At 39.7% G+C, this 16,231-nt stretch overlaps 1 protein-coding gene across 3 annotated transcripts in view; it reads left to right on the forward strand.

Moving 5' to 3' along the window:
• NOSTRIN (nitric oxide synthase trafficking) overlaps positions 1-15,484 on the forward strand; it is a 74,448-nt gene extending 58,964 nt beyond the window's left edge. For all 3 annotated transcript variants that reach the window (XM_037849902.1, XM_037849903.1, XM_037849904.1), the window contains 8 exons: positions 1,190-1,288; positions 1,387-1,512; positions 5,310-5,418; positions 6,406-6,494; positions 9,770-9,895; positions 10,815-10,926; positions 12,527-12,616; positions 15,274-15,484. In XM_037849902.1, coding sequence (XP_037705830.1) covers positions 1,190-1,288; positions 1,387-1,512; positions 5,310-5,418; positions 6,406-6,494; positions 9,770-9,895; positions 10,815-10,926; positions 12,527-12,616; positions 15,274-15,401 — 879 coding nt within the window. In that variant the 3' untranslated portion in view covers positions 15,402-15,484. The remainder of the gene's footprint in view (positions 1-1,189; positions 1,289-1,386; positions 1,513-5,309; positions 5,419-6,405; positions 6,495-9,769; positions 9,896-10,814; positions 10,927-12,526; positions 12,617-15,273) is intronic.
• Positions 15,485-16,231: the final 747 nt, after the last annotated feature.

Raw genomic sequence — 16,231 nt, forward strand, 5'->3', positions numbered from 1 at the left:
AACAACAGAATGTGAATGTCATCTAAGCACAAGGATGTAGAACACCATACTGGGTCAGGCCAGTGGGGCTCCTGTAAGTTTGCCAAGGGAGGAAGGATGAGACATGTACCACCTTCTTTCTCCCTATAGTAATTTGTAATGCACGAGTTCACCCTAAGCCTTCTTCAGTGAAAGACTTGCAGAGTGCTCTCTACTTTGGAGGGGAGTGGGAGGGTGGCTAGATGGTGGATATGAGAGCAACCAACCTGGCTTTCTCTGCCTATGAGGATGAATGCCCAGTCTTGTCCTTACGGAAACAGTGCTGGGAGAATTTTGTCTGGGACACCTGCCACCTCTGTCAAAGCCCAAAGTCCTCTGGGCACATACCCTGCACCCTCACATTGCCCCCAAGTGGCCTACTAATCAACCCCCCTGCATATTTCATCTGCCCCAGCCCTGAGTAGTTGCTAGTCCTCTCCATCCTTCATTCCCTCAAAACAACCAGTTAGCAACTCAGCTAGAAGTGGCAAGAGTGTAATAACTAATTTCTTCAAAAATGTTAATAGCTAACAAGGCAAGTATGATTCCCCTGACTTCCTTCTTTACCCTCCCCAGCCAAAAGGCTCTGTTCTCACCTTCAAATAGCGGTCCCTGATCCCCAGGCCTAATTTTAGGCCACAGTTATGCTTTGAGCAGACTCTGGGATTCTGCTCTTGTCCAATTTTCCTTGACCAGAGAATTTGTGTCTGTTATCTTTGGCCCTGCAGAGACTAGCAGAATGCCTTGTGTGCACTATAAATGATTCTAAAAATAGTGCCTGAATGAGTTTTCAAGATTTTACCGGGTCTTACCTCTTCTTCTCTAGGATTCACAGATACTTCTCAAATGCTTCCTTTTCTCCTTTCCTCCCCCTTCTTTGTGAATGTCAGGTATCCCACGGCATCTGCCTGTAAGCCTTTTGAAGCCAAGTTAGCCTGGGGAAAGTGTGGGAGTTAAAGTGTTCCTAAAAGTGGATAAATAGGAGGCAGATATCAAATCACATCCCTCTCCTTGGAGATCTCCCCCACTGTGGTTTGGAAATGATGCAGTGAGAGGCATGATCAAGATAGTGGGTTCAATTCAGGCCTTCTGCAGGCATGTCCATGCTTCATGGGTGCCTTCAGTTTTGGTAACAACTGGCTGATCTCACTGCATTTTCTATCCTTTTCAGAGCATTCTGGAGCTGGAAAAGGAAAGAATTCAACTTTTATGCAATAACTTAAACCAATACAACCACCATATTTCTGGTTTTGGTCAAGCATTGACCACAGTAAGTAGTGATGATTTCTCTATTTCTCATATGTATGTTAAGAATTTGTGGGACCTGTTTATTCAGGAATCTTGTTCTGCTTTCCTTGGCATTGCCAGTGCCACATCCAGATTCATTGTGCCATCAGCAAGATAGACATCGAAAAAGATATCCAGTCTTTAATGGAAGAAACTGCAATTTCATCTACAGAAAAAAAATCTGAGTTCCTCTTAACTGATTACTTTGTAAGTATGAAAGTTGCATTAATGGGGAAACCTGAGTCAGGTACTAGGGATCCATTTCGAAAACATAATAACTGTAAAGGAAACATCTTGTTCTGTAAATGCTGACAATCAACTTTTCTAAATAAAAAAACAGGGAGTGGTTAACAGACTGAGCATTGGAAACATGTCATTTGTCTTCACTGAAAGGAAAAAAAATCAAACAGGGTTTTAGAGGGAATCGTCATACTCCGTCTCCTCTAAGATTAACAACAGGCAGACATGTTTCATGACCTATAAATAATCACTGTGTATCATACTGGTGCTTGTATTCATTGTCTATTGCTGTGTAACAAATTACCTCCAAACTTAATGGCTTAAAACAAATGTTTATTAGCTCCCGGTTTATGTGGGTCAGGAATCCGGGAATGGCTTGGCTGGGTGCCCCTGTGTTAGGGTCCCTGACTGGGACAGTGAAGGTGTTGACCAGGCCCGCAGCCATCTCAAGGCTCTTCTGGGGGAGGATCCATTCCCAGGCTCACTCATGTGGCTATTGACAAGCCTCTGGTCCTCACTGGCTGTTGACCAAAGACATTAGTTCCTTGTCTTCTGGGCCTCTCCATAGGGCAGCTCACTAAATGGCAGACTACTTCCTCCATAACTAGTGATCTAAGAGAGAGAGAGAGAGAGAGTCAAAGTTCCCAAGAGGGAAGGCACAGTCTTTTAGTAACCCAATCTCAGAAGTGCCATCCCATCACTCCTGCCATATTCTGTTCATTAGAAGTGAGTCACTAAGTCCAGCCCACACTCAAGGACTATACAAAGGCATGGCTACTAGGAGGTGGGGATCATTGTTTCCATTTTTCACAGTCCACTATCTTGAAAAACTTGGACCAAATTATATGAGGCTTATTTTGAGGGCTTTAGGAGGGGATTGTATTATATTATGACCTTCCTTGCTGAAAGTTGATCAGTGTCCTTGGTCAGAGCCTAGGTATTTTGCCTCTTTTCTCTCTTGGGGTAAATTCTTTGTCTTCCTGGGTTGGGTTGTGCCTCAAAGATTTTGGCCTCTACTCCTCTCTTTAGTCTATATTCTAGTGTTCTAGGAGCTAAACATGACTTACCAAAATCTGCAGAAAGAATTGCTGATACCTCCTCCCTAGTCCTTTGGCTATATTTTATTCACACTTTCAAGCTCCAAGTTGGGGGGAAGGGGGATTTGTCCTGATATATGTATAACCAACCCCACTGGTCATGTTCTCCTATAGGACTAAAAGCACAGCAGGAGCCAACATCCCAGGACCCCTATAGAGGGAATAAGAGATAAGGGAAAGAGAGAGGCAGTTAGATCAGGGCTCAGTAGTGAATCCTGACTGGATTTCCCTTCTCCTACACTTCAAACAGTAGTAAGTGATCAACTATTTATTTAATTTAATCTCTTTTTTCTCACTCTGACAAGAGCAAAGTACGTTAGCAATAGCAATTCTATTCAGTGCAGAATCAAAAGTAGAGTTGGGAGTGGAAAGACAGTGGAAAGAAGGGAGTAGAAAGAAGGATTTGATTACATGTGGAAAGTATTTTTCTTTCTTTTTTTTTTCTCTTCCAAATGGTGTAGATGAACCCTGAGATGAGAAAATACACAATAAGCTGTATCTACTACTTTCTTACAAAGCATAATAAAAATGCCCCTATAAAAAACCCTGTCTATAAAATAAGGGTCATTCTTCTAGAAGTTTGGCTAGGCTTCTATAGAAATATAAAGAGAGAGTCATGATGGTTTATCTTCTATTGATGTGCCTGTGGGAATTTTAGGTTTCTATGAGACTTCAGTTCACCAGAACTCACAATTATATATCTGTTGCCTAAGAGAATGGACTTGTCTCAAGATGGGTGAACAAAGTTTTCTTAATATTCTTAAAGCAAAGCACCATGATGTCCTATTTTATAGTCATTGGCAAAATATAAATGGGCTTTTGTCTAGGGCTATGAAATCTGCATGAACTAAGGTAAGACAGGAGGACAATCTAAGTGTAAAAATCAGAGAACTGGTTGCCAGTGTGAAAATATGTATAAAGTTATTGTAATTGCTGTGATCAAAAGATTGTATCCGTAGTTTTATATGCCTCTTCTAGTATTGACTTTCTTCCTGGCAAACTTTTAGAAGAGAAGAAGTTTTAGAAAGTTAAAGAAGGGTAATATATTCCATCCTCAAGTTGATCCAGTAGCAATCCATCCCTGGAAAAATATGTTTAAACAATAGGTGTCCCCAAACAAACCCAGATAAGTTGCACTCTCTAGAAACCAGGCTGTGATTTGCACTCTTCCAATAGGAAGGACTTAGGGTTGGAATTGGGCATCCCATGCCATTTAATCAGAGCTCACCTGGAGGTAGTGAAGTCAGCTCAGGTCTCAGTATAGGCAGACTTGAGAAGGAGTGGACAACGGTAGAGAATTTGGAGGAGTTGGGTTTCAGGAGCACTCACTCCCTAGCTGTTTTGACGTGGGCCATCATTTATTTCTCTGAGGGTCAGGGGAAATGAGGAGAACAATATCAACCACATACGTTGTAACAATTACATGAAATACAGAATATAAAGAAACTTTTTATAAAGTCTAACGCACACTGTGTAAATAAAATATTTTTTTCTATAAATTATACTTTTATAGAGGCTATTCCCTTTTCTCTAAATCCTCATGCTTCCCCCTTCCTCATAACAGTCTTTTGAAAACGACTCTCTACACTAGTGTCCAGGATCCTAGTTTTTCTCCTTCCTTGCCAGAGAAGTCCTGCCTCATTCATTTCCATCTTCAGGCATTAGTTTCCCCTCTTTCTCCATGGATTTCTGTCCCTCTGCTGCACTCATGTTCAGATACCTCCCGGCCTCAACCCTACTATCCTAATTTCTTTTTTTTTTTCATTCAATTCTTGAAATAATGCATGTAAAAGCCCAGAAACCATTGACTCCTCACAGCTCCACAGTAAGGATAAAATCCCCACTCCGGCCTTCAAATCTGGCCTAAACTACCTAGACAACTTTTTTGAACACTATTTTTCTCAAGCAACTTGTCTATTTATTATTTCTGATACATTTCACACACAGTCCTCCCTCTCTCCATCCTTTGCTCATGCAGTTTCTCCTGCATTGAGTCCCCTTTGCCTTCCTTTCACTTGATTAAAAAAGTCCTGGTTTGGTGTTCTGGCCTCCTTGAAGCTTTCAACTACCCCAGCCCTCGGTAAGCCTTGCAATCCTGTCTGCACCGTGCATGCTGCCTTGAGTGGATGTGGCCTTGTGTTGCTGCTTTCCTGAATAATATGCTTCAAGGCCTAACTCGATTATAAACCCATTCTAGGCAGCGTGTCTGTGCTTTAGCTCATGTGTTCACAGTACCCAGCAACACAGAACTCAATAAACATTTGCATAACTCCTGAGGGGGTCCAGGCAGCACCTACATGATACTACATTTGGACCATTGAAGGACTCAAACTTGAATAAAGATAAATACAGAGCAACAAGTGTCCAAAAAATAACTATAATAAAGTTCATCCTCCAAAATAGTTTATTCTATAAAAGAAAACGCTAAACGATGTACTTATAAGTTGTGAACAAGAAGATGTCTTCTTATTTATCAGGTGTAGAACAAGTAAAACAATCTGTGTAAAATCCAAGATTATCCTTTTACGTTTTTTACTCTTTTTCTTCCATAAAGTTAAATTTAAATGTCATTGGGGAAAATCTCAATACAACTGGGATTAACAACTCATTTTTTTTCCTTTTAAGTTGTTAAAGATCTCCCCACTCCCCAACCTTTTTTCCCCAAAGGAGGAAGAGTCTAACACTGCAATGGATAAAGAAAGACGAAAATCTTCAATAAAATCAAAATTGGTGAGACTGCAAAGAGATATTGAAAAAGCCTCCAGAGACAAGGAAGGTGTGTGATTTTCACTTTGAATGGCCTGAAAAGGGAAAGTATTTTACTCAGAAGTTTCATTCAGAATAGAATTATTCTGCTTTTGCTGACTGGGGCAGGGATCATCTCATTTAAAGAGGCATGAATTAAATTCATATGAATGAATTAAAATTAAAAAAAAAAGAAAAGAGAGGACAAAAAAATTGAAACTGAAATTTTGGCCTATTTTTGAGCACTTTGTAAATATCATACTACCAAATTCAGAAATGTAGCATTTTACTGGGTTTCTGAAATCTACTGGAATGAGAGACAATTTATTAGTTTAAAAACATGGTAAACCTGTGCACCAGTTTTTGTCTTCCTTCCTTCCTTCCTTCCTTCCTTCCTTCCTTCCTTCCCTTTTCTTTCCTTTCCTTCCTTCCCTTCCTTTCCTTTTCTTTCTTTTCATTTGGTCTTTATTGTTAAACTAACTTTCTAAATGATGTAAAAATCATTCAGATTAAATCCTGTACCTAGAAGTTAGCCATGATGAATGTTAAGTAGCAATGCAGATAATAAAAATTTCTCTGCACTTTTGACTCTGGTCTACATAGCTTATTTTATGTGGACCAAAATAAAATATTACATTGTAATTGTTGATAGGAAATTCAAGATAGCAAAATGTTTAGGAATGTAAATACTGTAGTGAGGAAGAGTTGATCATGAAGGTAAATGTTAGGAATAAACCAAAGAATGGGTCAAGAAAAAGAAATTCAAAATCTCACCTTGGATATTACCAGTCAGCCCTAGTATTTCTCAAAGTTCCATAAATGAAGGTAAAGCTAAATGAATAATGGCTACCCATTCAGTAAAATTTGGTAACAGCTAATTTCAGAAACGCCCCCAGCCACGTAGGAAGTCCTCCTGGTGTCCCTTTGGGCCTCAGGCTCCCTCTGCGTGTGACTGACAGGCAACTGTGTCACACGGGGTCGGGATGAGCCGTGACTGAGAACATGACTCTGTTTTCAGGCCTGGATCGAATGCTTAACACATACTCCAGCTGCTCCTCATTCTCCGATGCAAAACGACAGAAAGACATGGCAGTGCTAATGGAAGAGGTAAACATTTACAGAGTGCCGTTTCCCAGATTTAGCGATGAAAGTGTTATTTTTATACCATGTATTTTCATGCACATTTAACCTCTATTTGCCTTTCCTTTCTCATGACACAGAACAATCTAGTCAGAGAGCTTATAAGGTCAACTCCTCCTCAAGAAGTTTGAGGGAACTAGGAAAATCCACCTAGAAAAGTTTGCTTTAGTGTACTCCTAAAAAAAGAATTGTGCCTAAAATAGAACTCCCCAAAATAATCATTCCTTTTAGGGCATGGAAACCATATGTACTTTAACCCAGTTAAGGAAAGTGACCACAAGCATCAGCTATGCCCTCAGAAAGGTTTGTATTGGGATGTAGCTCTGCCGTTTACAGGGAACTGGGACAACTTTCGTTTTCTCATCTATAAAATGGGGATATTGGTACCTATCTCCTAAGTTTTTATTGTTGTTGTTATTGTTTAGGATGAACTAGTATTCAGAAAATACTAACACAGTGCATGTCCCAGGAAAAGAGCTCAAAACTCAAAACCTGGTTATTCTTATTAAGATGCTGTTTTCCACAAATCTTCCAGCTGACATCAGGGTCCCCAGGGGATTATAGAGAAAGAAAAGATGTGGCAGTGGAAAAGGAGTATGAGGCAAAGGCTTCAGGGGAACAACGATCAACTTGAGAGGCCAGGGTTCTTTGTTGGGTGGCTTCAGAGCACAGGGTCAAGAGATAGGCCTTCTGAACTTTTTGCCAAGGGTCTGGACTCTGGAGGTTCCACAGATATTTGTAGAAATTGAAGGACATTGTAGCTGCTTTGGAGGAACTAGTATTAAATGGGCAGTTAGCCAAAAACCCAAGAATTTTATAGAGCAATTTAAAAAAGCAGATACATTATTAACGATGAGCTCAAGCTATAGGGTTACTGCTGTGATTACAGTGACTGGAAGTGAACTGGGGTTAATCTGAGAAGGATTTAGGAAGAGATAAAATTTTTAGCCATGTTTTAAAGCATACAAGAAATTGTGCCAGCTTTTTTACTTTGCATATTCAACTTTCATGAAAATAGGTACCTAATAATTCTGCCCAAATTGGCATTTCAACAGTTCTTGAGTGAAAGTAGACAGATGAGGCCTAGTACAGTTGATCTATTTTCTGAGTACAGGCTTCCTTTAGTGGGAGTGCTGTTAGCAAAACAAATCAAACAGTTCTTGTGAAAAGAAAGGCCTGAGAACAGAGATCTAACACGCTTGGAATAACACAGAACTAACCTTTAAATGAAATTATAAAACAGACATTTTCTGTGGCAGCACATGTTCAGTTAAATAATTCAAAGCAAATAATATTTACCAAAATAAAGTCGTGAAGGACATTTTATGGTGACGTTGCATTATACATTTATTTCTTTGGTCATTCTTGCAAAGAATTTTGTCACTGCTGTTACCAGCATAGAGTGTTTATTAGTATCATCTGGGTATACGAGTGGCCTGATTCACACTTACGGAGGAGACAAGGTGCAAGAGGATCTGATCCCTGAACTCTTGGAGTTTATGATCTAGTGAAGAAGCAAGTATAAACCTTCACGTAGTAGATGCCAAAGATCCATGCCACTTTTTCACACACACTCTGCCTCTGGGTGCAAGGAAACTGGTGAGATTGGTAAATTTCATGTTACCTGGGGAAGGGTTCCTGGAGGACAGAACTCATTTCAGAATTTCCTTTAAATTCTGCACTATTTCATTCCCCCTTGTTCCTTGAAGTGCCATATTTGAAGCAAGAGTAATGACCAGGCATTGTCATATGCAAAATTATTGCAGAAACTGGAGGATATTTAGATATTATCTTCAGGTGTGCCACATAGAAGAGGAAATAGATTTGCTACATGAAGCTTTCCAATGCAGACTAGGTCTGCTGGGAGAAGATGTGGGAGGAGCTATGATTTCATCTTAGGTAGGCCTGTCCCACAATGCAGTGGATCGTTCCGAGAATTGGAGACCTTCTTATCACTGGAAGTGCTCAGTGCATGGCTGGGATGTTAGGGTTAGGAATCCCCATGCTGGAGCTGTGAAGAAGGGAGGGCTAATGGTGAGGAGGTCAGATAAGCAGGCTTCTAAGCCCCTGCCAATGTTTAGCTGCTCTTATTTGACTCTGTGTGACCCTGCTCACAGAAACTTCGAGTTTACCTTTAGTACTACTCCTTGTTTTTATATTCAAAAACCCAAGAATGTTGTTTCCAACTTCCAGAATGGTTACTGCAAATTGTCTGGGTAATATGGGACCCCAACTCTTCCCCTTACCACCCCCCCCCCAGCCAAAAAAAAAACTCACAATCATTTTACTTTGATTCTATTGATGTTAGTTCAATTTTGTTCCTAATATTGAGTTCCTATGGCTCAGTTGCCTTTCCTCACAGTCACCCTAAAGTCTATTTTCCACAGTTAACTCTGTTTTTTTTTATGGTCAAAAAATTCATATTTACAATTTGCCAGCTGGACTCAGTTTAGATGATACCAATTTTGTTGGCAATATCCAAAGCATCATAGTCAGGAGCCAAACATATGCCTTCTTCTCACCATCAGGCCTGATCAGGGTATTGACCTTTGCCACATCAATGTCATAGAGCTTCTTCATAGCCTGTTTGATCTGGTGCTTGTTGGCCTTGACATCCACAATGAACACAAGTGTGCTGTTGTCTTCAGTCTTCTTCACGGCTGACTCAGTGGTCAGGGGGACCTTGATGATGCCATAGTGGTCAAGCTTGTTTCTCCTGAGGGCGCTCTTCCGAGGATATTTGGGCTGTCTTCTGAGACGCAGCATCTTGGGCTGCCAGAATGTAGGTGAAGTGTGGCTGTGGACGCCTTTCATTACTGCCTTCTTGGCTTTCAAAGCCTTTGCTTTGGCTTCGGTTTTGGGAGGGGCAGGGTCTTCCTTCTTCCTTTTCAGCACCATCTTCGTGAAAAGCCAATTAACTCTTATTACTCCCTTTTTATTCCTCAGTAGAAAATTGAGAAAATCCATTAATCACTATAAAATACTGAGTAATATATCTAAAAAGTTCCTGTTGTCCCTTGTCTTATCCAGAATAGGAACACTCAGCAAATAAGGTTTTCCTCCACATTGTTAAAGAGTCCATCTTTTTCTCTTCAGTACTTTATTTGCAGATCCATAGGACCTGAATGTATACTTTTCCAGACCTCTTTGCATTTTGAAAGTTTTTCTGATATCCCTTTACCCACCCAGTTGTGCCTCATTTTCTAGACATTTACTCATATGGCCAAATGATGTATCCACAGACCAGCTTGAGACTAGATCTTTTGCAAGCAAACTTCTATAAACTGTCATCAGTATTAGCAGAACTGGAGCAAAGACCTAAACCCAGTCATCCCTGTAGCATCTGCATCTTCAAGTGGAAAGAAAAGGTAAAACTGGAAAAGATTGGTTATAATTTCTTGCTGGGTGGAGTGGCTTAGAGTAGCATCAGGGCAAAGAAAGCAGTTATGAATTAGATGTGTCATATGACCCAAATCCTCAGTTGTAGAATTTTTAAATAAATTTATTTTTATTCCATATGAGCACAGTAACAAGAGCTAAACATAACTGAATAGATTCTTTGTAGACAAAATTATTATGAGGATTTAAAAACACCTTGAATTCCTTCCTCTTCCTTCTTATACCTTACCTTTATCCTTCAAACTTGCTTTTATAGTAAAAAGTCTTTTAAATTTTTTTGTATTTACACAGGCCAAAATTGTGATTTGCATTATTCTTCTGTGTTTAACATTGTACATAATGTAGATAAAGCATGAATATAATTTTTAAATTCACACACGTATTTCCCAGTGTCTCATTCTTCTGGAATTGATGAACGCTTGAATATACATAGGTAGTTATTGCTTGTAGCTGTTTTCCATTACGTATCAGAAGGGGGAGCTGTAACCATCTCGTAATGAAGAGTCAATTTTCTTTCTCCTTGGCTCAAGAGCTCTAAATGGTCTCAATCATTTAGACTGAGTCATGATCATTTTGGTTGGATTAAAGCCAATTAAAGTTATAGAAGCACGGCTATGAATGTTCTTCTTTAGCCTAGAGGTAAAGGTCAGAGTTGCAAACACAGGCTGTAAAATATAGCAGTTACCTAATTCTAAAAATATTAAGACTTCAGTAACAATAAAGCTCTATGGCAGGATTTAGGAATGTATTGAATAATTTATTTATAACCCCCGCCCCAAAATTAATAAACAAATTTCTGAAGAAAACAGTTGCAAAATGGTTATTTTTCATGAATGCTTACAATGACAAAGGCATTAAAAATGACTTTTTTAAAAACTGTTTAAACAGGAACAGACACATACTTATGTAAAACTATCTCGGCCTTTCATGAAGAAGAGATTAGAAAATGTTCTAAGCAAGACAACTGGCGGGCAGAGCAATCCAAGTTCTTCATCTTTAGGTAACCTCATGTCCAGAATTATTTTGGGCTGTGTCCTACTGGTAAAGCATGTTGCCACATTTAAAGTTTATTATCAGAGCCACATTGACATATATCTGCTCAAAGAAATATACAAAACTGTTTTGGTATTCCAATTGCTAGTACAAATACCATGCAATGGGTTGACTTAACAATAGGAATTTATTGGCTAAGGGTCTCAGAGGCTAAGAAGGCTTGCTTTCTCCCAGCTGGCTGGCAACCTTTGGGGATCCCTGAATTTTCTGTTACATGGCAATGCACATAGTGGCGTCTTCTCCTTTCTCTTCTAGGTTCTATTGACTTTGGGCTGCTGGCTGCTTCTCATAGCTTCTCTCTCTCTCTCTTTTTTTTTTTTTTTTTTTTGTCTGAATTTCATTCTGCTTATAAAGGACTTCAGTAACCTGAATTGAAACCCAACCTGATTCAGCTGGGCCACACATTAACTGAAGTTAACATCTTCAATAGATCCTATTTACAATGGGTCCATACCCAAAGGACCACGAGTTGGGACCTGAATAGGCCCTTTGTGGGGGACATGATTCATCCCCAACAATTCTATTGAGTTTGGTTAATTTGTTTAAATAAGTAATGTGAAAGGTGGGAAGGAGTCAGGGAGAGTGGAGGGTTGGGAAGATATTTTATAATATGAGAAGGTACCAGATGCCAGATGACTGACAGCCACTTCATTCAAACAGCCTGCAATTTACTGTCTGCACAACCACCCCTAAACCATTGTGTGGAATTTTGCAGCTTCTCCACAGCTTCCCCCAAACTTCCATGGAAATCTTGTCTCCTTTGAGAGAAACATGGTGATCCAGGTAGTTTTCTAGGTCCACACTTGAGCCTGGAGTCACAGCTTACCCACCCCTTTATTCAGCCATCTGGCCTTAGTCATTTCCATCCACACCCCACTGCCCTTCACCTTTCAGCACACACGTACACACTCACACACACACACATCATTGTCCCTCGTTTTCCAACTATAGTTACCAGAACCTTGACTATACGTTTCCTTGATTATAATTTTGGCAAAATAGAGTTTTAATAAAAACCAGACATTATGGTCCACACAGAATAACAAAGAGCCACCCTTGCATTGCTTGAGAAAGAGTTGCATGAACACCCAGGGTTGAATATAAAAACTACATGTCCCAAATATCCTCTATGTAACACACAAATGGCATAACTGGTATATGTTTTCCAAAACATACGTGTATCTACCACACAAATTATCTAACTAATGTTCACTAAGTTCATGTGAAACAAAATTGTAAATTATCTTTATTATTATTATTATTACAACAGAAACTTTTTCTCTAAACTTATTATTTTCTGTATTATAATGTGGTTTTTGTATATAATATGCAAATACTAGTAGGTATGTTATAAAAAGTTATTGAATCAAGGAATGAATACAACATAACATTATAAACTTCCTTTGAGGAATTATACTATTCCTTTTGAGGAATATTTCAACATATTTAAACTCTGCTCCCAAATGATAAATAACCAAAGAGCTTCCAATCATATCCATCTAGCTATGGACACAGCGTTAATAATTACGATTTAATCCAACTTTCAGCCTCCGGTGTGGTCCAACTTGGCAATAGTCTTTGCAAGGCCTTATATTCTTTTCAAGCCAGGCAAGATGATGAATTGAATTTGGAAAAAGGTAAGAATCATTCTCAAATATTTTAATTGCCTTCCCATGTTGTGATACTTAACATGAATAAAACCCCCACATTGGCATGGCAGTCTTAAGAATTACTTCTACATCAAGTTAGTCAGGCATATAAGCATCCTTTTTAGAAGATAAGGATAAAGCACATCAAATACTAAAGGCCACATAACAATAATAGCTAACATTTACTCAGTACTTACTATGTGTCAGGCTCAAACATATTATCCAGTTTCATCTTCAAAAAAAACTTTAAGGGTAGGTATGGTTATTTATTTTCATTTTATAGTTGAGGAGACTGAGGCACAGAAAGTCATTGGCAGGGTGGGTACAGGATTTGAACCCAAGCACTCTGGGTCCAGAGTCATGCTCTTAATCACAGCACTGCCCTGGGGTAGAATGTCAGTAATGGAAAATCATTAGGATCGTGAAGTCACTTGTCATGAATTAATTGTAAGACCCAGTTCAGGAACCTGGGTCAACTGATGCTTGGCCTAATGCTTCCCCCACCCATCTCTCCAGCAGATGTTTTGTGACCAATCTAAGGAATCAGCTCCCCTTCTTTGTGTCACGTATTTATATATATGATGGGAAGGTATTATATAATGGGTTATATAGACCTCAACATTATTAAACAAGAAAAAGTCTTTATGTGTCCAGTTAGCAACATTTGAACATTAAAACTAAGGCAAAGATCTGGAAATTGAGGGCACCTTATTTTCCTGAGACTGCCTTAACAGAGTACCACAGACTGGGTGGGTTAAAACAACAGAAATCTGTCATCTCAGTTCTGGAAGCTGGAAGCCCGACATCTGTGGTGGAGAATCCTTGACTGCCTCTTCCAGTTATTGGTGGTTTGCCAGGATCCCTCAGGCTTCAATCCTTAGTTATCACATGATATTTCCCTCCATCTCTGTCTGTGTTCAGAATCCTCTCTTTATAAGGACAACAGTCAAACTGCATTAGGGTCCACCCTAATCTTAGCTGATAACATCTTCAGAGAACCTTCCAAGGGTCAGATTTGCCAGACCAGGGGTTAGAACTTGAACATATCTTTTTGGGGGGACAATTCAATAATAGAGGGGTAAGTGAAAAAGAGTCATGTCATAAAAGAAAGCTTACTATCCAGGGCCAGGTCATGCCTCCCAGCATCAAAAGAAAAGCAAGTTGGCTTTTGTAGCCAAACGACAGGGACACCACAGGTTTGCTATTGGTTAGTGGGTGCTTCCTTTTCAGTTTCCCAATAAGACTTCTCCCAGCAATTGCTTTTCCTTCTAGTTCAGTTATAAAGAAAGACAAGAAAAAAGGAGACTGTCTCCTCCAATAATCTTGGGTTAATGTGGCCTTTATTTAAAAGTTTGAAGATGCCACCTCATTCATCATAGTGATATCCTAAGGTTACATAGAGCAGAAAGTAGGTAATGAAGTGGTGTATTCCCATTTTCTACATGAATTAAAAAAACCCACACTTCTCAGGTGGTTGATGCACAACTAGGACACAGGGCCCCTGAATCCATAGTTACACAATAAATTGATTTTCTTGTTTTCAGTTCTCCATTGGTTGTAAATCCTACTTATACTATAGTCTGTTGTAAATAGTTTCTTTAAATTAAACAAGAGCATTGGAGGCTTAGGGAAGCTGGAAAAAAGATTGTAAATCATTTGTTTGAATTCCTGTTAACAGATTGTGTCAAGCAATCTACTCACCTGAGAACTTTCTAGAGGGGAGAATTTAGACTAAGAGTGATCTCCAACAAGAATAAATAGTGATTTCTGACCAAGAAAAGATAGAGGAGTGTTTAACAGTTCCTTTTGCCTTATAAAGAAAATTACTGACAAAAAGAGAGAAAGAGAGAAAAGTTACCTCAGAAAGATGCTAATAAGGAAAAGGCAGTTCTTGGGTTCTGAAGGTATTTCTACTTTGATGAGCATGAAGCAGCCAGAGAGGGAAAAAAAACTCTCATAAGAGAGAATCTTAGCAGGAAAGATTTGGGGTGTAGGGTTAAGCTTTAGGGTTATTAATTTCAGATGGTATTTCAAAAGAATAGTAGAGTTAGAGAAGAGCGATGTGGTTCTCAGAAGTTCTGTTTCTTTGATTCATTGCTTTAAAGAAGTATTATCCTCAAATTGCTATTTTATTAAAGTTATGTAATTTGTTTAATGGGGAGTTATATTTCTGTGTGGGAATTTCGTGCTGTGTGATGAAGAGAAGCTGCCTTGATCTCAAAAAATGTGTGGTAGTTGAGGCATACAATAATCAACAAAGCAAACCAGCGGATGCCAGTGTGTGAAATCCTTGAAGTGCTGATGCTGAGAAAGTTTGGTGACAACCCACCTGCTAAATACAAAGTGAGCCAGGTGGCACTAGCATGACAAATGATCCAAGGTGATTCTGCTTTAAAGCAAACTATTTAATGGCATAACTCAATTGTCCATTATCTTACTGTTCTTAGTATTCTCTGCATTAGGCCTGCTTTACATAGAGAAGGTGTTCAGTAAAGTCTGCTTCATCTGAATCAAATGCAGAAAATGATGCTACCAAGTAACTCATGGACGCAGAATCACCTTAAAACTGTCTTACCAGTCAGGCTGTCATACACTCAAACTGGGGAAACCCATTTGTTTGTCCAACTAAATGCACTTTTTCACAGGTGACATTGTGACTATACATGAGAAAAAAGGAGAAGGATGGTGGTTTGGATCTTTAAATGGAAAGAGAGGACATTTTCCTGCTGCCTATGTGGAGGAGCTGCCTTCAGATACTGGGAACATGGCATAAAAGACATAAAATGAGACTGAACACACCACCTTAGACACTCTGTAACCATAAAATGTGGTGCAAATAAAGATAAAATGATGTTATCTTTTCAAGTTTGTCTTTTTTAAAGGGCAATGGGGTCCTACCTGTATCCGCAGCAATTTGCACTCTCGGTTATTTTCTTGAAATAGAGTCAGATAGACAACGGATGCGTGAAGGGAGGCAGGGAAGCGGCTCCATGGTCCCTAGAGTTTTAGAACCCTAAGAGACCCTACAGATGATCCAATATAGCTCCTGGTATCACAGGGAAAGAGACTGGGCCAGAGTGGGTTCAGTCGTGTGCCTGAAGTCACTCGGTTATCTGGCAGCAGAACAGAGATTAGGACTCGGATGTTCTTTCCTCTGAGTTTGGGTGGTAATAGGCTACAGCAGGCCTTCGAGGGCGTCAAGGACCAGGAGATGAGGAAAGATTAAGTCCAAGAAAAATATCTCAGCAGAGACAGGCAGGCAAGACACCGGTGACACTGACCCAGGTTAGGAGACAGTGAAATAAAGGATCAGGAAGCTGAAGCCAAGTGATTACATGATCTGGAGAGGGAGTGGCAGAGAAGGGGTCCAGATGACAGACACAGGACCTCAGGGCAGATGTAGTTTCACCTTGAGCCAGTGACCCCCTGAGACAGTGACTTCTTTACAGACTTTCTACCCACTAGCAAAGCTCCTCTTAGAGTGAATTGAGTGTGGGCCAGAGATGGTGGGAATCTGAGAATAAGAGCAAGGTGGCTAGGAGAGGGTTTGGAAGGAGGCAGTGCCTGAAAGTTCATGACTCCTTGCCCATTGGGAAACTCTGT

This window comes from Choloepus didactylus, chromosome 9 (genome assembly GCF_015220235.1).
Source record: "Choloepus didactylus isolate mChoDid1 chromosome 9, mChoDid1.pri, whole genome shotgun sequence".
NCBI classification, from domain to species: Eukaryota; Metazoa; Chordata; class Mammalia; order Pilosa; family Megalonychidae; genus Choloepus; species Choloepus didactylus.